Raw genomic sequence first — 24,047 nt, 5'->3', positions numbered from 1 at the left:
TGAGTGAAATCATACGGTATTTGTCTTTCTCTGTCTGACTTATTTCACTTCACTAATACCCTCAAGGTCCATCTATGTTGTCACAAATGATGTGATTTTGTCATTTTTATGGCTGAGTAGTATTCTATTGAATATATATATATCACATCTTCTTTATGCATTCATACATTGATGGGAACTTGGGTTCCTTCCACATATTGGCTATCATGAATAATGCTGCGATGAACATAGTGAGGCATAAATCTTTTTGAATTCAAAAAGGTTTCATGTTCTTTGGATAAATACCCAGTAGTGGAATACCTGGATGATATGGTATTTCAATTTTTAATTTTTTGAGAAATCTCCATACTGTTTCCTATAGTGGCCACACCAGTTTGCACCAGCAGTGTTTGAGAGTTTCCTTTTCTCCACATTCTCTCCAACACTTGTTGTTTCTTGATTTGTTAACTATAGCCATTTTTGTTTGTTTGTTTGTTTTTGTTTTTTGGTGAGGAAGATTGGCCTGGAGCTAACATCCATTGCCAATCTTCTTCTTTCTTTTTGCTGAGGAAGATTAGCCCTGAGCTACCATCTGTGCCAATCTTCCTCTATTTTTCATGTGGGATGCCACCACAGCATGGCAGTGCATGGGTCTGCACCCGGGATCCAAACCCATGAACCCCAGGCCACCAAAGCAGAGCACATGAACTTAACCACTACACCACCAGACTGGCCCCAATTATAGCCATTTCGATGGGTATGAGGTGATATCTCATTGTAGTTTTGATTTGCAATTCCCTAATTCATGATGTTGAACATCTTTTCATGAGCCTGTTGCCCATCTGTATATCTTCTTTGGAAAAATGTCTGTTCAGATCCTCTGTGCATTTTTTGACTGGGTTGTTCAGTGTTTTGTTGTGAGTTGTATGAGTTCTTGATATGTTTTTGAAATCAACCCCTTGTCGCATATATGATTTGTAATTATTTTCTCCCGGTTGGTGGGTTTTCTTTTCCTTTTGTTGATGGTTTCCTTTGCTGTGCAGAAGCTTTTTAGTTTGATGTAGTCCCATTTGTTTATTTTTTTCTTTTGTTTCCTTTTCTTGAGTAGACATGGTATTCAGAAAGATACTGCTAAGACTGATGTAAAAGAGCGTACTGCCTCTATTTTCTTCTAAGAGTTTTATTGTTTCAGGTCTTACATTCGAGTCTTTAATCCATTCTGTGTTAACTTTTGTGTATGGTGTATGGTAATGGTCTACTTTCATTCTTTTGCACTTGGCTGTCTAGTTTTCCCAGCACCATTTAGTGAAGAGACTTTCCTTTCTCCATTGTATGTTCTTGGCTCCTTTATCAAGGATTAGCTGTCTACAGATGTGTGGTTTTATATCTGGGCTCTTAATTCTGTTCCATTGATCTGTGTTTCTATTTTTCTGCCAGTACCGTACTGTTTTGATTATTATAGCTTTGTACTGTAATTTGAATTCAGAAAATATGATACCTTCATCTTTGATCTTGCTTTTCCAGGATTGTTTTGGTTATTCAGGTTCTTTTCTTGTTCCATATAAATTTTAGGATTTTTTGTTCTATTTCCATGAAGATTGTCATTGGGATTCTGATTTGGATTGCATTGAACCTGTAGATTGCTTTAGGTAATATGGACATTTTAATTATGTCAATTCTTCCAATCCATGAGCCTGGAATATCTTTCCATTTCTTTATGTCTTTGATTTCTTTCAATAATTTCTTATAGTTTTTGGTGTATAGGTCTTGCACCTACTCGGTTAAATTTATACTTAAGTATTTTACTCTTTTTGTTGTGATTATAAATGGGATTGTATTCTTGATTTCTGTTTCTACTAGTTCATTATTATTGTATAGAAATGAAACTGACTTTTGTATGTTGATTTTGGGCCCTGCAAATTCACTGTATTCATTAATTATTTCTAATAGTTTTTTGGTGGATTCTTTAGAGTTTTCTATATATAGAATCATGTCATCCACACATAATGAGAGTTTTACTTCTTCCTTTCCAATTTGGATCCCTTTTATTTCTTTTTCTTGCCTAATTTCTCTGGCTAAAACTTTCAGTAGTATGTCGTATAAGAGTGGTGAGAGTGGACATTCTTGTTTTTTTCCTATTCTCAGAGGGATGACTTTCAGTTTTTCACTGTTGAGTATGATGTTGACTGTGGGTATGTCATATATGGCCTTTATTATGTTGAAGTACTTTCCTTCCATATCCATTTTATTCAGAGTTTTTATTGTAAGTGGATGTGGGATCTTGTCACATGTTTTCTCTGCATCTATTGAGATGATCACGTGATTTTTATTCATTATTTTGTTAATGTGGTGTATCGCTTTGACTGATTTGCTGATGTTGAACCATCCCCAATCCCTGGAATAAGTCCCAGTTGATCGTGGTGTATGATCCTTTTAACGTATTGTTGTATTTGATTTGCTAATATTTTGTTAAGAATATTTGCATCTATATTCATTAGTGATATTGGCCTGTAAGTTTCCTTTTTTGTTTTGTCCTTTTCTGGTTTTAGTATCAGGGTAATGTTGGCCTCATAAAATGAGTTAGGAAGTGTCTCATCCTCTTCAATTTTCTGGAAAAGTTTGAGAAGGATAGGAATTCAATTCCTGTCTTCTTTGAATGTTTGGTAGAATTCACCTGAGAGCCTTCTGGTCCTGGACTTTTGTTTTTTGGGAGATTTTTGATTACTGTTTCAATCTCTTTGCTTGTGATTGGTCTATTTGGATTCTATGTTTCTTCTTGATTCAGTTTTGGGAGGTTGTATGATTCTATGAATTTATGCATTTTTTTCTAGATTATCCAGTTTGTTTGCATATAGCTTTTCATAGTATTCTCTTATAATCCTTTGTATTTCTGTGGTGTCTGTTGTAATTTTTCCGCTTTCATTTCTGATTTTATTTATTTGATTCTTCTCTCTTTTTTTCTTAGTGAGTCTGGCTAAGGGTTTGTCCATTTTGTTTATCATCTCAGAGAACCAGCTCTCAATCTTTTCTATTTTTTTGTCTCTATTGTGTTTATTTCTGCTGTGATTTTTATTATTTCTTGCCTTCTACTGACTTTGGGCTTTACTTGTTATCCTTTTTCTAGTCCTTTTATTTATATAGTAAGCTTGTTTATTTGAGATTCTTCTTCTTTGTTGAGGTAGGCTTGTATTGCTATAAATTTTCCTCTTAGTATTGCATTTGCTGCATCCCATATGAGTTGGTATTTTATCTTTTAATTTTAATTGGTCTCTAGGTATTTTTTTGATTTCTCCATTGACCCAATAGTTGTTCAGTAGGATGTTGTTTCGTCTCCACACATTTGTGGCTTTCCAAGCTATTTTCTTGGAGTTGATTTCTAGTTTCATAGCATTATGGTAGGAAAAGCTGCCTGATATATTTCAATCTTCTTAAATGTATTGAGGCTTGCTTTGTTTCCCAACATAAGTTCTATCTTTGTGAGTGTTACACATGCATTTGAGAAGAATGTGTGTTCTGCTGTTTTTGGATGGAGTGTTCTATATATATCTATTAAGTCCATCTGGTCTAATTTTTTGTTTAATTCCACTATTTCCTTGTTGGCTTTCTGTCTGGATGATCTATCCATTGATGTAAGTGGGGTGTTGAGGTCCCCTACTATTTTGTGTTGCTGTTAGTTTCTCCCTTTAGGTCTGTTATTAGTTGCTTTATATACTCTGGTGCTCCTATGTTAGATGCATATATATTAATGAATGGTATGTCTTCTTGGTGGAATGTCCCTTTTATCATTATGTAATGCTCATCTTTGTATCTTGTGTCCACTCTTTCTTAGCCTGTAGATTTTCTGCTGAGAAATCTGCTTAAAGCTTGATCAGGATTCCTTTGTAGGTAATTTTCTTCTCTCTTGCTACTCTTAATATTTTTTCTTTGTCATTTTCTTTTGACAGTTTTAATATTATATGCATTCGAGGAAGTATTTTTGCATTGAGATAATTAGGAGTTCTTTAGCTTCATTTGCTTGCATGTCCAATTCCTTCCTGGTTTGGGCGGTTCTCAGCTACTATTTCTTTGAATAAGCTCTCTTCTCTTTTCCTCCTCTTTTCTCCCTCTGGGATTTGTTTAATCCTTATGTCACTTTTTGTAATTGAGTGATATTTCTTGAAGAATTTCTTCATTTTTTAAAAAATCTTTGTTCTCTCTCCTCCTCCACCTGAATCATTTGTAGGTTTCTATCTTCAAGCTCACTAATTCTCTCTTTCATAAGATCTGCTCTATTTTTAATGATTTGTTTGTTATTTTTTATCGCATTGTGTTTTTCATTTCCAGAATTTCTGTTTTTTTTTTTAGAGTTTCAGTCTCTTTGGTGAAGTACTCCTTCTGTTCATTAATTTTTTTTCTGGAGCTCATTGAACTGCTTTCTGAGTTTTCTTGTAACTCGCTGAGTTTCTTCATGATAGCTATTTTGAATTCTCTGTCAGTTAGATTGTAATCTTCTGTAACTTCAAGTTAGATTTCTGGAGAGTTTTCATCCTCTTTCTGTTCTTCTGTGTCATTGTAGTTCTTCATGGTTCTTGATGAGTTGATCCTCTGCCAGCACAATTGTTATAGTAACCACCTTTCTTATTTGGGTAAGGCTTTGGTTACTTTGGTTCTGAACTGCTTCTGGTTGTATTTGAGAGCTTGCACTTTCCACCCTCCACTGCCTCTTCTAGAGGCATCATCAGTACCCTCCTTGTGCTGCCTGTGCCTTGCTGCTTACAATGTCACTGTACTCAGTTGACACAACTGGGGTCACCAGGCTGTGAGCACTTCTGCTGCTTCTGAGGTCGCCTGGATATTATGTTCCTCCACTGGCTCCGTGGGCTCAGATGCTGCTGCCCCATGCACCAGCTCTCCTGGTGCTCCCAGTTTGTCTGGGGCTGCTTGTTGCACCATGCCAAGTTTTCTGGGTTCATGGATGTTGCTGTTGCTGCTGGGGGCCCAGAGACCCAGGGACTTGTATTCATTCCCCTATTACGTAAAGTTGGTGTGGGGGTGCCACCACTGGGGGCTGGGTCACCAGTTCTGCAGCTGTTCCCAATGCCTTTGGTCACTGGTTCAACCTGCCTCTGTCCACCATGATGCTGATGTAACTCAATTGTGATATAATTTTATAACATCATTAAAATTTTGTATAATAAATTTAAAAATCATTGACCAAAATTAAATACATTTTTCTGGCCATAGCACCCTCAGTTTTTTCATTCATTTTCTCCTTAGTTTAGGTTCCTAGGTGAATACTCTGTGAGCAAGTTAAATTTGTTTCTTTGTCAGATAGTATGCTAACCCAGGCTGCCATCTGGTTAATGCGTAAAATGTTCAGGTGTTGCCTATGTTGTCATGGAAAGGGCCCTCCAGAGGCAGACAGACTACCTGCCTTCTAATTCCAGCTCTTCCAGGTAGCTCTGGGACACGGAGCTAAATTTTTCTTTGTAGAATGATTGTAAATATTTGTTTGATGAGAGGTGAGAAAGCATCTAGTTCATTGCCCATAGTAGCGCTCATTGCTTAAGGAGACTCTCTTAGGTGTACAACTAAGTAACTTTAAGTCTTACAGGCCTTGGGTAGAACAGGTCAGAGTGTTCAGGGATTGAAGATAAAACATATCCCATGTCTTAAAGTAAGATTTCACTAAGGTTCACTCCTTCCTCTTTAATATGTGGTTTTACTTGCTCAAATCTTCTACTGAAGGTCTGATCTTTTGTTTGGCTTCATTAAGTGCAAGTTGTTACCTGCCAGAAGCACTTCCCTATGCTTTTCTTCAATCTGCCCTAACAGAGACGAAGAAATCAATCAAAGGGCAGCAGTGTTGACCATTTCTTCTGTTTCCCTTCCGTTGCAGATTATTCCTCAGCTGTTCAGAAATTTTCCCAGACGCTTCAGTCCTTTCAGTTTGATTTCATTGGAGACACTCTGACTGATGACGAGATTAACATTGGTAAGTCTTCAGCTACGTATGGCCATGTGTCTCTCATTGCAGGTCTGAGATGATGTAGCCTCCTCGGTTGTGGATACAGAGAACTTGGGCATCTTTATCCCCTGTAGTCCAGTGCCAAGCTCCTGGGAGACTGCTTAAGCAGGATAAAAAAACATTCCCTTACAGTCCCAATTCCTCCTCACACAAAAGCAATCCAAAGATATCCCTTAAACTTCTGTTGAGGCCTTTGACTCAGTCAATCTGCAAGGGAATTTTTCTCTAAATAATCTAACACATGAACGTTTTTTGCAAAGTATAAATTAAAGAGTGATTTTGTTTACTTTCCAGGATGATTCAGAGTAATATTTTTCTAAGGAACAAATTCCCCCAGAAATTTTAAAATTGGATTTATATATGTACAGTTTTTCAGGCAACAGGAGATTTGGCATTTCCCTTGGGAACTGAATTTAACAACTCACTCTATGGGCTGTGTGATCTTGAACAAGATATTTCCTCTCTCTGAGCCTTAGTCTTGTTTCTGTAAAATGTGGTTAGTATCTATCTCTCAAGGATGTTACAAAGAGGAGATTGAACAGCATACTTAAGTGAAAAGAACTTTGTGTTAGTTGTTACAAAGTTAATGTGGTGTCAGCAAACTATGACCCTTTGGCCAAATCTTGCCCATACCTTTTTTGTAAATAAAATTTTGTTGGAATATAGCCACACTTATTTAATAAAGCACACTTAGGTGCTTTAGTGGTACAACAGTAGCATTGAGTAGTGGCGGAGACTGGATAGCTTGCATAGCCTAAAGTATTTGCCTTCTGGCCATTTAAGAAAAAAGCTTGGTGATCACTGAGTTAAAGAGTTAGTGCAAAGCATTTGCTAGATGAGAACACTGAACCACAGAACTATTGTGAATGATCTAATTTCACTGAAACAAGTTAGTAACAGAATCATATTTATGAACTCAAGAACTAAAATATAAAAACGTATTATTATATATTCATTGTAGTAAATATAAATAATATATAAAAGAATAAAATTACCTATGATAATAAGATATCCTGGCACAGAAGCAATATATTGGAAGTATTGGCATATTATCTTTTAATCTCTTTTTAACATGTATCTGTTTCATGTGTGTGCAATTTAGTTCAGACTAAATACATAATTTTATCTTTTTAACCTAACATTTTACTGTAAGGATTTTCTCATGCCATTTAAAATTCTTTGTAAATTTCATGAGGGGCAAGGACATTGTTTTGTTCACTGCTGTTTCCCTAGCAGATAGAGGAGTGCCTAGCATGTAGTTGATGCTCAATACATGTTTGCTGAATGAGTGAAAAATGGAAGCATTCGAATTTCATTATTATGGGAGCCATACTTTATATAATATTCAACTCTTGTTGGAAATTTAGCTTATTTCCAATTTTTTATTATTATAAATAATACTGCAATGAAAACTTTTTTGGAATTAAGATTGGTAACTATTTATTTTGGTTAAATGTGGTGGTATAACTAGTGAGGCAGACATTTGCATTTGGATTATTTCTTTATTCACTCCATTCTACTTCTGCAAATCTATTTTAGTCTAAGGGCATGACTTATTTGAAAGTTAATATTTTGGGTTCTGAAGTCAGACAGCCCAAATTTGGACACTAGCTTTGCAACTTATTGGCTGTATAACCTAAGCAAGTGACTTCACCTCTCTGAGTGTTCATTTTTCTAATCTGTAAAATGGAGATGAGGTGATCAATGCCAAGTGTGCTCAGTGCCTGAATAAATGTTAGCTATTTAATAATTATTGTTTCTTTTGTAGACCAGAGCCTGCTGTTTATTTTCAATGAGCGTATTCATTTTCCTTATTCCCTTCTCAGTTGACATTTTGTTTCCTTTTTAGTACATGCTGGTGCTATTTCCACCTGTCTTTTAGTGTCCTCTCTCTTCCTTTTGTTTTTCTAGCGCTAATTTTTTTTTTAGAGGAAGACTAGCCCTGAGCTAACATCCGTTGCCAGTCTTCCTCTTTTTGCTGAGGAAGATTGGCTCTGGGCTAGCATCCATGCCCATCTTCTTCTACTTTATGTGTGGGACCCCTGCCACAGGATGACTTGATAAGTGGTGCCAGGTCCATGCCTGGGATCCAAACCCGCGAACCCCAGGCCACCGAAGTGGAGTGTGCAAACTTAAGCACTATGCCAGTGGGCCGGCCCCTATCTTCCTTTTTTTAAAGATTTTTTTTATTGTGGTCACATTGGTTTATAACATTATATAAATTTCAGGTATACATGATTATATTTCCATTTCTGTGTAGATTACATTATGTTCACTACCCAAAGACTAATTACAATCTGTCACCACACACATGTGCGTAATCATCCCTTTTGCCCTCCTCCCCCTCCCTTCCCCTCTGGTAACTACCAATCCAATCTCTGTCTCTCTGTAATTGTTTGTTGCTGTTTTTATCTTGTACTTATGAGTGAGATCATATGGTATTTGACTTTCTCCCTCTGACTTATTTCATTTAGCATAATACCCTCAAGGTCCATCCATGTTGTCACAAGTGGCTGGATTTCATAGTTTCTTCTGGCTAAGTAGTATTCCATCGTGTATATATACCACATCTTCTTCATCCATTCGTCTCTTGATGAGCACCTAGGTTGCTTCCAAGTATTGGCTATTGTGAAGAATGCTGCAATGAACATAAGGGTGCATGTATCTTTATGCATTGGTGTTTTCATGTTCTTTGGATAAATACCCAGCAGTGGAATAGCGGGATCATATGGTAGTTCTATTCTTAATTTTTTGAGGGATCTCCATACTATTTTGCATAGTGGCTGCACCAGTCTGCACTCCCACCAGCAGTGTATGAGAGTTATCTTCTCTCTACATCCTCTGCAACACTTGTTTCCTGTCTTATTAATTATAGCCATTCTGATGGGCATGAAGTGATATCTCATTGTAGTTTGGATTTGCCTTTTCCAGGTAGTTAATGATGTTGAACAACTTTTCGTGTGCCTGTTGGCCATCTGTATATCTTCTTTGGAGAAATGTCTGTTCAGATGTTTTTCCCATTTTTTAATTGGGTTGTTAGTTTTTTTGTTGTTGAGATGTATGAGTTCTTTATATATTTTGGAGATTAACCCCTTATCAGATATATGGTTTGCAAATATCTTCTCCCAACGTTAGGTGTTTTCATTTTCTTGATAGTTTCTTTTGCTGTGCAGAAACATTTTAGTTGATGTAGTCTCATTTGATTATTTCTTCTTTTGTTTGCTTTGCCTGAGGAGACATTCAAAAAGATACTGCTATGTCCAGTGTCCAAGAGCATACTGCCTAAGTTTTCTTTTAGGACTTTTATAGTTTCAGGTGTTACATTCAAATCTTTAATCCATTTTCAGTTAATATTTGTGTATGGTGTAAGATAATGCTCCACTTTCATCCTTTTGCACGTGGCTGTCCAGTTTTCCCAGCACCACATATTGAAGAGAATTTCTTTTCTCCATTGTATGTTCTTGGCTTCCTTGTCGAAAATTAGCTGTCCATAGATGTGGGGGTTTATTTTTGGGCTCTTGATTCTGTTCCATTGATCTGTGTGTCTGTTTTTGTGCCAGTACCATGCTGTTTTGGTTACTATAGCTTTGTAGTATATTTTGAAGTCAGGGAGTGTAGTGTGATACCTCCACCTATGTTCTTCTTTCTCATGATCTTTGGCTATTTGGGTCTTTTGTTGTTCCATATAAATTTTAGGATTCTTTGTTCGATTTCAGTGAAAAATCTCATTGTAACTTTTATAGTGATTGCATTGAATCTGTAGATTGATTTAGGAGGTATGGATATTTTAACTATGTTAATTCTTCCAGTCCAAGAGCATGCAATATCTTTCCCTTTGATTGTGTCTTCCTCTATTTCTTTCAACAATGTTTTATATTTTCTAGGTTACAGGTCTTTCACCTCTGTGATTAGATTTATTTCTAGGTATTTTATTCTTTTTGTTATAATTATTAATGGGATTGTATTCTTAACTTCTCTTTCTGCTACTTCATTGTTAGTGTATAGAAACACACCTGATTTGTATCTGATTTGTATATTGATTTTTTTATCCTGGAAATTTGCCATATACATTTATTATTTCTAAAAGTTTTTTGGTGGATTCTTTAGGGTTTTCTATATGTAAAATAATGTCATCTGCAAATAGTGACAGTTTCACTTCTTCCTTTCCAATTTGGATCCCTTTTATTTCTTTTTCTTGCCTGATTGCTCTGGCTAGGACTTCCAATACTATGTTAAATAGGAGGGATGAGAGTGGACAGCCTTGTCTGGTTCCTGTTCTTAGAGGGATAACTTTCAGTTATTCTCCATTGAGAATGATGTGAGCTGTGGGTTTGCCATATATGGCCTTCGTTGTGTTGAGGTACTTTCCTTCTATACCCATTTTATTCAGGGCTTTTATCATAATTGGATGCTGTATCTTGTCCAATGCTTTCTCTGCATCTATTGAGATGAGCATGTGATTTTTACCCTTCATTTTGTTAATGTGGTGCATCACGTTGAATGATTTGTGGATGTTGAACCATCCATGCATCCCTGGAATAAATCCCACTTGATCGTGGTATATGATCTTTTTAATGTATTGTTGCATTTGATTGCTAGTATTTTGTTGAGGATTTTTGCATTGATGTTCATGAGTGATATTGGCATGTAATTTTCTTTTTTTTTTTGTATTGTCCTTGTCTGGTTTTTGTATCAGGGTAAGATTGAGTTCGCAGAATGAGTTTGGAAGCTTCCCCTCCTCTTCGACTTTTTGGAAGAGTTTGAGAAGGATAGTTATTAAGTTTTCTTTGAATGTTTGGTAGAATTTACCAGGGAAGCCCTCTAGTCCTGGACTTTTTTTGGGGGGAGAGTTTTGATTACTGTTTCCGTCTTCTTACTTGTTATTGGTCTATCAACTTCTCTATTTCTTCTTGATTCAGTTTTGGAAGGTTGTATGATTCTAAGAATTTTTCCATTTCTCTAGATTATCCTATTTGTCGGCTTATACCTTTCCATGGTGTTTGCTCATTGTCTTTGTATTTCTGATGTGTCCGTTGTAATTACTCCTCTTTCATTTCTGATTTTATTTATTTGAGCCTTCTTTTTTTCTTGGTGAATCTAGCTAAGGGTTTGTCAATTTTGTTTATCTTTTCAAAGAACCAGCTCTTAGTTTCATTGATTTTTTTCTATTGTTATTTAGTCTCTATATCATTTATTCCTGCACTGATTTTTTATTATTTACTTCCTTCTTCTGATTTGGGGCTTTGTTTGTTCTTTTTTTTTCCTCTTCCTTAACGTGTACTGTTGGATTGTTTATTTGAGGTTTTTCTTGTGATTTGTGGTAGGTTTGTATTACTGTAAACTTCTCTCTTAGAACTGCTTTTGCTGGATCCCATAAATTTTGCCATATCATATTTTCATTTTCATTTGTCTCCAGGTATTTTTTTTTTATTTCTCCTTTGATTCCTTCATTGAGCCAATCGTTGTTCAGTAGCATTTTGTTCAATTGCCTCGTATTTGTGACTTTTCTGATTTTCTTCCTGTAGTCGATTTCTAGTTTTATACCATCGTGGTCAGAAAAGATGCTTGGTATTATTTCACTCTTCTTAAATTTATTGAGACTTGTTTTGTGACCTAATATGTGATCAATCCTAGAGAATGTTCCATGTTCATTTGAAAACAATGTGTATTCTGCGGTTTTGGGATGGAATGTTCTGTATATATCAACTAAGTTCATCTCGTCTAGTATGTTGTTTAAGGCCAATGTTTCTTTATTGATCTTCTGTTTGGATGATGTATCCATTGCTTTCAGTGGAGTGTTCAAGTTCCCTACTGTTGTGTTACTGTCTATTTCTCCTTTTATCTCTGTTAATAATTGCTTTATATATTTAGCTGCTCCTTTGTTGGGTGCACAGAGATTTACGAGTGTTATATCCTCTTGTTGGATTGTTCCTTTTATCATTATGTAATGCCCTTCTTTGTCTCTTGTTACAGTTTCTGTTTTAAAGTCTATTTTGTCTGAGATAAGTATTACTACCTCAGCTTTCTTTTCATTGCAATTTGCGTGGTGTATCTTTTTCCATCCCCTCAACTTCAATTTGAGAGTGTCTTTAGATCTGAAGCATGTGTCTTGTACACAGGATGTATATGGGTCTTCTTTTTTATCCAGTCAGCCACCCAGTGTCTTTTGATTGGAGCATTTAGTCCATTGACATTTAAAGTAGCTATTGATAAGAATGTACTTACTGCCATGTTGTTGCTTTTTTTCAGGGTGTTTTAGTAGTTGTTCTCTGTTCCTTTCTTCTTCTCTTGTGGTTTGATGACTTTCTTTACTCTCATGTTTAGGTCCCTTTCTCTCTGTTTTTTGTGTACTTATTCTAGGTTTGTGGTTTGTGATTATCATGAGCTTCATATATATTAACTTACATATATAGCAATCTATATTATGCTGATGGTCTCTTTAGTTTGACCTCTTTCTAAAAGTTCTGCTCTTTTACTCCCCTCACCCCACATTTCATGTTTTTGATATCATATCTAACCTCTTTTTTGTGCATTTGGATCCATTACTATCTTATCATGGAAATAGATATTTTTTTCCTATTTGTGGTCTTCTCTTCCCCCTCAAATAAGTCCCTTTAGCATTTCTTGGAGGATTGGTTTTTTGGTGATCAACTCCTTTAATTTTTGCTTGTCTGGGAAAATTGTAATCTCTGTTCCATTCTGAATGATACCTTTGCCAGGTATAGTATTCTTGGTTGTAGGTTTTTTCCTTTTAGGACTTTAAATATATCTCCTCACTCTCTTCTAGCCTGTAAGATTTCTGCTTAGAAGTCAGCTGATAGCCTTAGAGGGTTTCCTTTGTTTGTAACTTGCTGTCTTTCTCTTGTGTATTTTAGGATTCTCCCTTTATTTTTAATTCTTGACATTTTAATTATTATGCGTCTTGGTGTGGCCCTCTTTGGGTTTATCTTTTTTGGTGCTCTCTGTGCTTCCTGTACCTGGATGTCTGTTAACTTAGGTTAGGAAAGTTTTCAGCTATTGTTTCTTCAAATAGTTTCTCTGCCATTTTGTCTCACTCTTCTCCTTCTGGGACACCTATAATACGAATGTTAGTGCACTTGATGTTGTTTGAGAGTTCCCTTACACTCTTTTTATTGTTTTCAATTTTTCTTTTCTTTTATCTGTTCAGCTTGGGTGATTTCCTCTAGTCTTTTGTCCAGCTCGCTGATCCATTCTTCTGTATCATCTACTGTGCTATTGATTCCCCCTAGTGAATTTTTCATTTCCAGTATTATATTCTTCAATTCTGATTGGTTCGCTTTTATATTTTCCAGTTCTTTGTTGAAGTTCTCACTGTGTTCATCTGTTCTGCTCCCAAGATCAGTAAGCCTCCCTATGACTTTTTGTTTGAATTCTTTTTCAGGCAGATTGTTTATTTCTCTTTTGTTTAGTTCTTTTTCTTGTGTTTTGTCCTCTCCCCTTACTTGGTACGTATTCTTTTGTCTCCTCGTTTTGCCTCTTTCTCTGTGCTTATTTTTATATATTAGTTAGGTCAGCTACACTCCCGATCTTGGAGAGGTGGCCTTTTGTAAGAAATGCCTTATGAGGGCCCACTGTGTGCTTACCTCTCGTCTCCAGTTCCAAATATTTCAGGCATGACCCCTATGTGGGCTACGTGTGTTGTCCTTCTGTTGTGGCAGGGTTGCTCTTGCTGCAAGTGCCTGGAGAGGCTAGTCTGTCCCCTTGGCTGAGTGGTCGTGATTCTCAGCTGCATGTGGCTGCTGCAGGTGCCCGGAGAGGCTAGTCTGTCCCCTTGGCTGATTGGTCGTGATTTTCAGCTGCATGTGGCTGCTGTAGTTCCTTCAGTCACTTTATCAGGTGTGGGGAACCCAAGCGTAGTTGGCTGCAAGGCCTAATAGCTCCTTCCTATTGCAGTTTTTCTGTTAAGTGAGTAGGCCCCCAGCATGGCTGGTTGCTACGCTCAAGGGCTTACAATTGCTGTATGCCTCCGGCCTGCAAGGCTGTTGTCAGCTCTCTCAGAATTGCAGCTTTATGGGGCTGGCCTTTGGCATGGGAGTACCCAGTTTTTTCAGGCTTTGGAAGGTGGGGCCGATCCCCTGTGTGGCACCTTGTGAGAAGCACAAGTCTTCTGCAGCTGACAAGCCCCACCACCCACAGGGCCACACACACAGTCCTGCCCCATGCGTGTGCCCCAACCCCCTGAGGCAGACGAAGTCACCCCACTGCTGAGGCCCCCCACACTCCACCTTTGCTGTCATACTCCAACCTCTCCTCACACATGCTCTGCCCCACAGAGGTGGACCCATTCACCTGGCTGCAGAGGATCCAGGCACCCCGCCTATGCAGGTCCACAAGTTGCCCGAGGGCTTGCTGTTGGGTGGCGCCAGTCCCTAAGGTGGGGTACCTGCCCTGGCTGAGCTGTATTAAATCAATGCTCTGGTGCATGGGGCAGCCCCTGGGCTAACAGGCCAGGGGAGAAACTCCATTGGCATCTGACAGCATCTGTGTCATCACGCCTGTACTAGGTTACGATAATGACTGCCACCAATGTCTCAGTCCCTGGAGAGGTCTCACCTCTCACCAAGATGCTTCCAGAGCCTATCAAGTGAGTCTCTTTTCACCAAAGGACTGTGTAAATTTCTTTCTGCTGATTTTACGTTTCTTTCTGAAATGGGTAAATTTGTGCTTGGACCCTTTAAGAGCAGGCTTTTTTTTTTCCCTTTAAGTCTGATAGCTTTTCTGGGGGTATTCCGCATTGCAGTTAATAGACAGCAAATCCAGGTATTATGACTCTTGTCTCAGTGTGCTGAGTCCAAAAGCTGCTTATAGCAGTAATGCTCCCCCTGTCAGATCCGCCACTCCTCCAGGGAAGGCTGCATACCTTAGGATTGCTCCTGGCCAGCCATGAAGTGCTATGGCTTGTTAAGGTGGCTCTTTTTCTCTACAGAAATGAATTTCTGCCTCTTCCACCTCAGCCAGCACTGTCTCTTGTTGCAGCGGTTCTTTTTATCCAGTTTTCAGTTCTCTCTCAGGGGTAATTTTTCTAAGAGTAGTTGTAAATTTGTGGTGTCCATGGGAGGAGGTGAGTTCAGAGTCCAGCTACACCACCATCTTGACACCAAACTCTAATCATTATTGTTAAGATAAGATTTGATTTATTTGTACTTTGTAATGGACTGAATGTTTTCCCCCCCCTAAAATTCATATGTTGAAATTCTAGCCCATGATGTGATGGTATTATGAGGTGGGGCTTTGGGAGGTGATTAGGTCGTGAAAGTGGAGCCCTCGGGAGTGGAATTAGTGCCCTTATAAAAGAGACCCCAGAGAGCTCTTTCACCTTCTTTCCATCATGTGAGAATACAATGAAAAGTCAGCAGTATGCAACCTGGAAGAGGGCTCTCACCAGAACCTGACCATGCTGATGCCCTGATCTCAGACTTCCAGCCTTTGGAACTGTGAGAAATAAATTTCTGTTGTTTATAAGCCACCCAGTGTATGGTATTTTGTTATAGCAGGCCAAACTCAGTAAGACAGAAATTGGTACTGAGAAGTGGGGGTGCTGCTGTAACAAATACGTAAAAATGTAGAAGTGGCTTTGGACCTTGGTAATGGGCAGAGGCTCAGAGAGTTTTGAGGTGCATATCAGAAAAAGCCTAGATTGTTATGAATGGAATTTTAAAGGCAATTCTGGTAATAGCTCAGAAAGAAAAGAGAACAGTAGAAAAACTTCAGTCTTCTTGGAGAATACTTAAGCAGTCATGGACAGAATATTGGTAGAAATATGGATGGTAGGGGCCATTCTGAGATGAGATCTCAGACAGAAATGAGGAACATGTTATTGGACAATGGAGAATAGGTGATCCTTGTTATAAAGAGGCAAAGAACTTGGCTGAACTGTATTCATGTTCTAGTGTTTTGTGGAAGGTAAAACTTGCAAGAAATAAAGTTGGATATTTGGCTGAGGAAATATCTAAGCAAAGTGTTAAAAGAGTGGCTTAGTTCCTCCTGACTGCTTATAGTAAAATATAAAGGAGAGAAATGAATTGAAGACAGAATTGTTAAGCAAAAAGGAACCAAAACTTAAAGATTTGGACAATCCTCTGCCTGTCCATATTACAAAAATGAGAAAGTGTGTTTGGAAGAGAACACTAAGTGTCAGGTGGATCTACTCTTTGATAAGGAGATTAGTGTGAGTGTGAACCATGGATTTAATCAATCATCTCAAGAAAAGCCAGGAATAGAGATGGGATTCTACCAGCAGAAATACTGCCAGCTAGATCTAAAGGAAACAGAGAAATTGGGATTAAATGAAGAAAGACCGTTCAACTTCTTAGACTCTACAGGACCAGATCGTAGAGTAATTTTGCTGTGAACACGCACTGTTCTTCAAGACAAGGGGAAAAGGACCCTGAAAGTGATTCAGAGATCATTAAGGCTGCTATTCCCACCATAGGCCTAGAGTGCATAGGCCCTGGGAAGCAGGGCTGCCTCCACCTAAGATTTCAAAAGGCAAGACCAATACCTAGGAAGCCATAGGGGTGGGGCCACCCTGCAGAGCCCTGAGGGTACAACCCCCCACTCCAGAGAACCAAGACATGAGTGCGTCCACTGCAGAAAGACACCATGGTGGATGGTAGGCAGCCCTCCACCAAACTGTGGGGGTGATGTTGCCACCTTAGTGTGCCCAGAAGGCAGGACTGCTGCCTCAGTGGGTCTGGAAGGCAGAACATCAAGCTAAAGAGCATTATTCTCAAGTCTTAAGATCACATGGAACTTGCCTTGCTAGATTTTGGATTTGCTTGGGACCCATCATCCCTTCCTTCTTTCCTTTCTCCCTTTTGGAATGGGAACGTCTAGTATATTCCTCTCCCACCATTGTATTTTGGAAGCACATAACTTGTTTGTTTTCACAGGTTCACAGCTAGAGAGGAATTTTGCCTCAAGATAATTCATACTTTGAGTCTCACCCATATTTGATTTAGATATTTAGATAAGACTTTGTACTTTAGACTTAAGAGTTGATGTTGGAATGAGGTAAGAGTTTTGGGGCTGTTGAGATGGGAATTAATGTATTTTGCATGTGAGAAGGACATAAATGTTGTGGGGCAAGGGGCAGAATGCAATGGACTGAATGTTTGTATCTCTCCAAAATTCGTGTTGAAAGCCTAACCTCCAATGTGATGGTACCAGGAGGTGGAGGCTTTGGGAGGTAATTAGATTGTGAGGGTGGAGCCCTCATGAATGGGATTAGTGCCTTCATAAAAGGGACTTCAGAGAGCTCTCTAGCCCTCTTTCCATCATGTGAGGATACAATGAGATGTCAGCAGTCTACAACCCAGAAGAAGGCTCTCACCAGAACCTGACCATGCTGGCACCCTGATCTTGGACTTCCAGCCTCCAGAACTATAAGAAATATCTGTTGTTTATATGCCACCCAGTCTATGGTATTTTGTTATAGCAGCTCAAACTGACTAAAACATACTTCTTTGTTAAAATAACTACTACTTGCCTATCAATTGGTAACCTTGGAGATTGGAGATACGTGGTATGTGTATTTCCCTAATTGTCTCTTTTTTATGCTAGAAGAGTCTGACTTTGAACAGGTGCCCATTATCCGCAAAGCCAATCAATAGATCTGAGATGTGTTCTCTATCATCTTTTATGCTGAACTTTTTGTTTTAACTCTCTCACCTCCCTGAACTATACCGTAAATGTCAACTAATGCCATGGAGGAAAAAAAGGTGTGTTGAGCTTGAGCATAATGGCTTATAAACAAAAGTAAAAATGACCCCCTGGTGCTGCCAGGTTCTTGTGGGTATCTGTGGGCTCCATGTGAGTTGCTTCCTGTGACACATTTGCTTCTTAATGTATGCTTTATACTTACACTTTAACTCGGTTACCATTTGCCTGCCAGTTCCAGAAACTAGGAGTTATCATCTTACCATTGCTTTTAGGGGTGTTGACTCATGAACTGACCTTTATTGATGGAGACTGAAAAGAGATTTTGAGAATTTCATTGGTCTTCATAGTCATTGTCCCTGTTGAGTTTGCCATTTTGAAAGTTGGGATTTGTGGTGGTAGTGAGAAGAACAACTAATGCTCCCACAGCAAAGGCTGAGGATCTTTGGAGGCTTTGAGAAGAAATCTTAGAGACCCTACTGGGAGACTGTTGTTGGGAAAAAACAGTTGCTTTGGAAGGTGAAACAGCAGAGTGTGCTATGCCGGCTAATTGCCAACACTACTGGCCCTGAGTCAGTACATTTTCTGTTTCACTGGAAATATTGGTACAAGTACAGTTAGGATGGAATTTTGAGTTGAGCTTTTAGATTTCACATTACATGTGAAGAAAGTCTTGTGGTTCTTCCTATAATGGGTTTTTCTTGATGGCTGCAAGAGATAACTCAGTAGCATTAAAGCCATTGTAGATAGCAGTTGTCTAACAGAGATGGTAGTGATTTCTAGAGAATGTGAGGGAAAGCCTGAGGCCTCTCTGAAGAGCTCCTTCCCGTGATGATCAGCTCTAGGACCTAACCTGAGCAGTCTGTTTAGAACAGGGACAAGTGGGAGGAAGTGTCTCACTGCCCTAACCATGACATTTGTCACTGCTCTAGAGCAAGACATCTATGCCTTTAATTGACATTGCCTGGCCTTTTCTTTACCTTTATGGCTAGGTAACCAAGGGAAATCCCAAGTGTTTAGGTAGTCTTGTGTCTGCTTCAGATTTGAGTTTTATTTATTAGCTATAGGATCTTGGCAACATTACTTGAGCTTCTTGGGCCTCTGTTTTCCTCATCTGTAAAGTAGGGGGTATAGTCTACTTCACAGAATTGTGAGGAGTCAATCAGAGAAGTACATATATCAGAGAGTATATGTAAATCCTTTGGATTAGTGTCTCGCATATGGTTGGTGCTGAATAACTCATAGTTGTTACTGATCCTACTAGGAAGGTGGTAGAACCTAACTTTTGCAAAAAGATGTCAGTTTGAAATTATACTTCCTGAATTAACTACAAAAGGAAAATGTAAAATCAAATGTTAGTGTTCACAGGGACCTTAGAGAATATCTAGTTCAGTTATTCCTAATATAGCATCATATCAGAATCACCTGGAGATCTTTTTGATCCAGAGTCTCAGGACCCATCTTAGATCAAATGAATCAGAATATCTATAGTGGAGCTTAGGGCCCTGATTTCTACACAGTCATCATAACATCAGTGAGCATTTTAGAATTCCAGGTCAGGTCTCAGGGTTTTTCTAACTGTGCTCTTTGGATCCTCAGTGTCTTCCATCTACCCGAGCTCAAATGAAGCATGTAAGAATTTGCTTAAAGAATTGAATTTGCAGATTAAAAGAAAAAAGAAGCCATACTTTCAGAGTGGTTACCAAGCACCAGATATTTATTATTCTAAGCACTTTACATAAACTAATGAGAGAGAGATAATATTAACCTAGTTCACCAACCCTCTCCCCCAACCACCAATTCTATAGATAGGGAAAGCGAGATCCATAGATAAATTAGTGATTATTGAAGGTCTCACACAGCTAGGTAGTGCCAGATTTACTATTAGAACTGAAGACTCCTAAAGCCCAATTGATTTATTCAACAAATTTTTGTTGAGCACCTGCTATGAACCCTGTCCTCATGGAGCTTCCATTCAGGTAAGTTTAAGGAGGTATAGGCAGATGACTTCCTATCTCATCATAGTACCTGGAGGTAAAAAGAATATTGTTTCCCACATAGGCTTGAGAGTACCTCCTTGCTCTTTTCGGAGGATCCTTGATATATATTTGTTCATTAGTAAATAAGTAGAGAGTGTCCACTAAGTGCCATAGACTCGGGATTCAGAGACACAGAACACATATCCCTGCCCTCAAGGATCTCATAGTCTGTTAAAGGAAGCATATGAGTAAACCGACAACTGCGATACAATATAAGTACTATAGTAGAGGTAAGCACATGGAAGCGCCTATTCCAGACTGGTGTGTGTGTGTTTTTGTGTGTGTGTGCACACGTGTATGTATGTGGAAGGGTAATGGGGAGAATAAATAAGGAAGAGTTTTCAGAGAAGTGATATCTAAGTTATATCCAGAGCTAGGTTGAGGCAAGTGAGGCTACTAGAGCTCAAATTTAAGGAGGCACTTATTCTGAGGTTCATACAAAGTGCAGATGGGCACCACAGTGTGAGTGCCTCCTTAAATTTTGCACCCTAAGTGCCTCACTTGCCTCATCCCTGTCCTGGTCCTGGTCTGAGTTGAATTTTTGAAGAATTAGTAATATTTAGGAAAAGATAGGCAGAGAAAACAAATAAACGAAGGCACAGTTGAGGAGACTGAGATTATCTTTCTTGAAACTGGAAGTCATTGAATATGACTGGTAAGAGTGGGGAGGAGTCAGAAATAAGACCAGAGAGGTGTGTAGGGATGAAGTTAGAATCTTGACAGGGGATGAAAATGAGCCAAACAGGCTGGATATAGGAAGGAAATTGATATTCTGTCTCTGTGACTTGGTAATAGGGGGTGGGGCTTGTGGCAAACCATCTAACAGCAGCATCCTTGAATGGGCTCCAGTAATTGTTGCCATCTAAAGATGCTGGCCCTATGTTGCCAGAATATCTGATTTTTTACCAGAAAGTGATATCCAGATATTTTATGCATAATATCCCTATTTTTTAAGTGTCAGCAATTAAGTTAAATTTTAAACACTGTGCAAACCAAACAAAACATATCTGTTAGCCAAATACAGCCCACAGCTTTGTGATGCCAATGCCTGGGTAAGATAGTGAAGGGCCTGCGTTACCTCATATAAGAGTTTGGGTTGTATCCTGAAGCTTATGGGGAAAAATACACAGATGGGAAAGGATCAGGAAGGAGGACCTGGGCAGATTCCCAAAAGTTTTGCCTTAACCTTAAAAACTCTGAGAATTATCTGGTAGATTTCACTGAAGAACCTCATTTTTTTTTTTTAATTTTTTGTTAATTGCAGTAACATTGGTTTATAGCATTGTATAAATTTCAGGTGTACATCATTATACTTCTATTTCTGCATAGATTACATCATGTTCACCACTCACAGACTAATTACAACCCATCATCACACACATGTGCCAAATTATCCCTTTCGGCCTCCTCCCTCCCCCCTTCCCCTCTGGTAACCACCAATCCAATCTCTGTCTCTATGTGATTGTTTGTTGTTGTTATTATCTACTACTTAATGAGGGAAATCATATGGTATTCGACATCCTCCCTCTGACTTATTTCACTTTGCATAATACCCTCAAAGTCCATTCATGTTGTCACAAATGGCTGGATTTCATCATTTCTTATGGCTGAGCAGTATTCCATTGTGTATATATACCACATCTTCTTTATCCATTCGTCCCTGGATGGGCACTTAGGTTGCTTCCAAGTCTTGGCTATTGTGAATAACGCTGCAGTGAACACAGGGGTGCATGTATCTTTACACATGGGTGTTTTCAAGTTCTTTGGATAAATACACAGCAGTGGAATAGCTGGATCCTAGAGTAGTTCTATCCTTAATTTTTTGAGGACTCTCCATACTGTTTTCCATAGTCGCTGCACCAGTTTGCACTCCCACCGGCAGTGTATGAGAGTTCCCTTCTCTCCACGTCCTCTCCAACACATGTTGTTTCCTGTCTTGTTAATTATAGCCATTCTGACGAGCGTGAGGTGATATCTTATTGTAGTTTTGATTTGCATTTCCCTGATAGTTAATGATTTTGAACATCTTTTCATGTGTCTGTTGGCCATCTGTGTATCTTCTTTGGAGAAATGTCTGTTCAGGTATTTTGCCCATTTTTTAATTGGGTTGATAGTTTTTTTGTTGTTGAGATGCAGGAGTTCTTTATATATTTTGGAGATTAACCCCTTATCTGATGTATGGTTTGCAAATAACTTCTCCCAATTGTTAGGTTGTCGTTTCATTTTGTTGATGGTTTCCTTTGCTGTGCAAAAGATTTTTAGTTTGATATAATCCCATTTGTTTATTTTCTCTATTGTTTCTCTTGCCCTGTCAGACATGGTGCTTGAAAATATGTTGCTAAGACCAATGTCAAAGAGCGTACTGCCTATGTTTTCTTCTAGAAGTTTCGTAGTTTCAGGTCTTACATTCAAGTCTTTAATCCATTTGGAGTTAATTTTTGTGTATGGTGTAAGGTAAGGGCCTACTTTCATTTGTTTGCATGTGGCTATCCAGTTTTCCCAACACCATTCGTTGAAGAGACTTGCTTTTCTCCATTGTATGTTCTTGGCTCCTTTGTCAAAGATTAGCTGTCCATAGATGTGTGGGTTTATTTCTGGGCTTTTGATTCTATTCCATTGATCGGTGTGTCTGTTTTTGTGTCAGTACCATGCTGTTTTGGTTACTATAACTTTGTAGTGTGTTTTGAAACCAGGGAGTGTGATACCTCCAGCTATGTTCTTTTTTCTCAGGATTCCTTTAGCTATTCGGGGTTTTTTGTTGTTCCATATAAATTTTAGGATTCTTTATTCTATTCCTGTGAAACATGTTGTTGGAACTTTGATAGGGATTGCATTGAATCTATAGATGGCTTTAGGAAATATGGACATCTTAACTATGTTAATTCTTCCAATCTAAGAGCACAGAATATCTTTCCATTTCTTTGTGTCTACTTCAATTTCTTTCACCAATGTTTTACAGTTTTTGGTGTAAAGATCTTTCACCTCTTTGGTTAAGTTTATTCCTAGGTATTTTATTCTTTTTGTTGCAATTGTAAATGGGATGGTATTCTTAATTTCTCTTTCTGCTACCTCGTTGTTAGTGTATAGAAGTGCAACTGATTTTTGTATGTTGATTTTGTATCCTGCAACTTTACCGTATTGGTTTATCACTTCTAAAAGTTTTCTGGTTTTTTTTAGGATTTTCTATATATAAAATCATGTCATCTGCAAATAGTGAGAGTTTCACTTCTTCCTTTCCAATTTGGATCCCTTTTATTTCTTTTACTTGCCTGATTGCTCTGACTAGGACTTCCAGTACTATGTTAAATAGGAGTGGTGAGAGTGGGCATCCTTGTATGGTTCCTGTTCTTAGAGGGATAGCTTTCAGTCTTTCACCATTGAGGATGACATTAGCTTGAGTTTGTCATATATGGCCTTTATTATGTTGAGGTATTTTCCTTCTACACCCATTTTATTCAGAGTTTTTATAATAAATGGATGCTGTATCTTATCAAATGCTTTCTCTGCATCTATTGAGATGATTATGTGATTTTTATTCTTCATTTTATTAATGTGGTGTATTACATTGATTTACTTGCGAATGTTGAACCATTCCTGCGTACCTGGAATAAATCCCACTTGATCAAGGTGTATAATCTTTTTAACGTATTGTTGTATACGATTTGTTATTTTGTTGAGGATTTTTGCATCGATGTTCATCAGTGATATTGGCCTGTAATTTTCTTTTTTTCTGTTGTCCTTCTCTGGTTTTGGCATCAAGGTAATGTGGGCTTTGTAGAATGAGTTAGGGAGCTTCCCCCTCTCCTCAATTTTTTGGAAGAGGTTGAGAAGCATAGGTTTTAAGTCTTCTTTGAATGTTTGGTAGAATTCACCAGAGAAGGCATCTGGCCCTGGACTTTTATTTTTGGGGTGGTTTTTGATTACTGTTTGGATCTCCTTACTGGTGATTGGTCTATTCAAATTCTCTATTTCTTCTTGATCCAGTTTTGGAAGGTTGTATGATTCTAAGAATTTATCCATTTCTTCCAGACTGTCAAATTTGTTGGCATATAGGTTTTCTTACTATTCTCTTATAATCTTTTGTATTTCTGAGGTGTCTGTTGTAATTTCTCCTCTTTCACTTCTGATTTTACTTATTTGTGCCTTCTCTCTTTTTTTCTTGGTGAGTCTAGCTAAAGGTTTGTCAATTTTGTTTATCTTTTCAAAGAACCAGCTCTTGGTTTTATTATTTTTTTCTACTGTTTTTTTAGTCTCTATTTCATTTATTTCTGCTCTGATTTTTATTATTTCCCTTCTTCTACTGATTTTGGGCTTGGTTTGTTCTTCTTTTTCCCGTTCTGTTT

The 24,047-nt window shown here is 38.2% G+C and overlaps 1 protein-coding gene across 3 annotated transcripts in view; it reads left to right on the top strand.

Moving 5' to 3' along the window:
• The window catches only part of OPHN1 (oligophrenin 1), a 578,007-nt gene that overhangs the window by 169,502 nt on the left and 384,458 nt on the right, over positions 1-24,047 (top strand). For 2 of the 3 annotated variants that reach the window (XM_058536058.1, XM_058536057.1), the window contains exon 3: positions 5,858-5,953. The exons of the other annotated variant lie outside the window; for it this stretch is intronic. In XM_058536058.1, the coding sequence (XP_058392041.1) occupies positions 5,858-5,953 (96 nt within the window). The remainder of the gene's footprint in view (positions 1-5,857; positions 5,954-24,047) is intronic. 3 annotated transcript variants of the gene reach the window in all.

This window comes from Diceros bicornis, chromosome X (genome assembly GCF_020826845.1).
Source record: "Diceros bicornis minor isolate mBicDic1 chromosome X, mDicBic1.mat.cur, whole genome shotgun sequence".
Lineage (NCBI taxonomy): Eukaryota > Metazoa > Chordata > Mammalia > Perissodactyla > Rhinocerotidae > Diceros > Diceros bicornis.
This window is presented reverse-complemented; position numbering and strand designations above follow the sequence as displayed.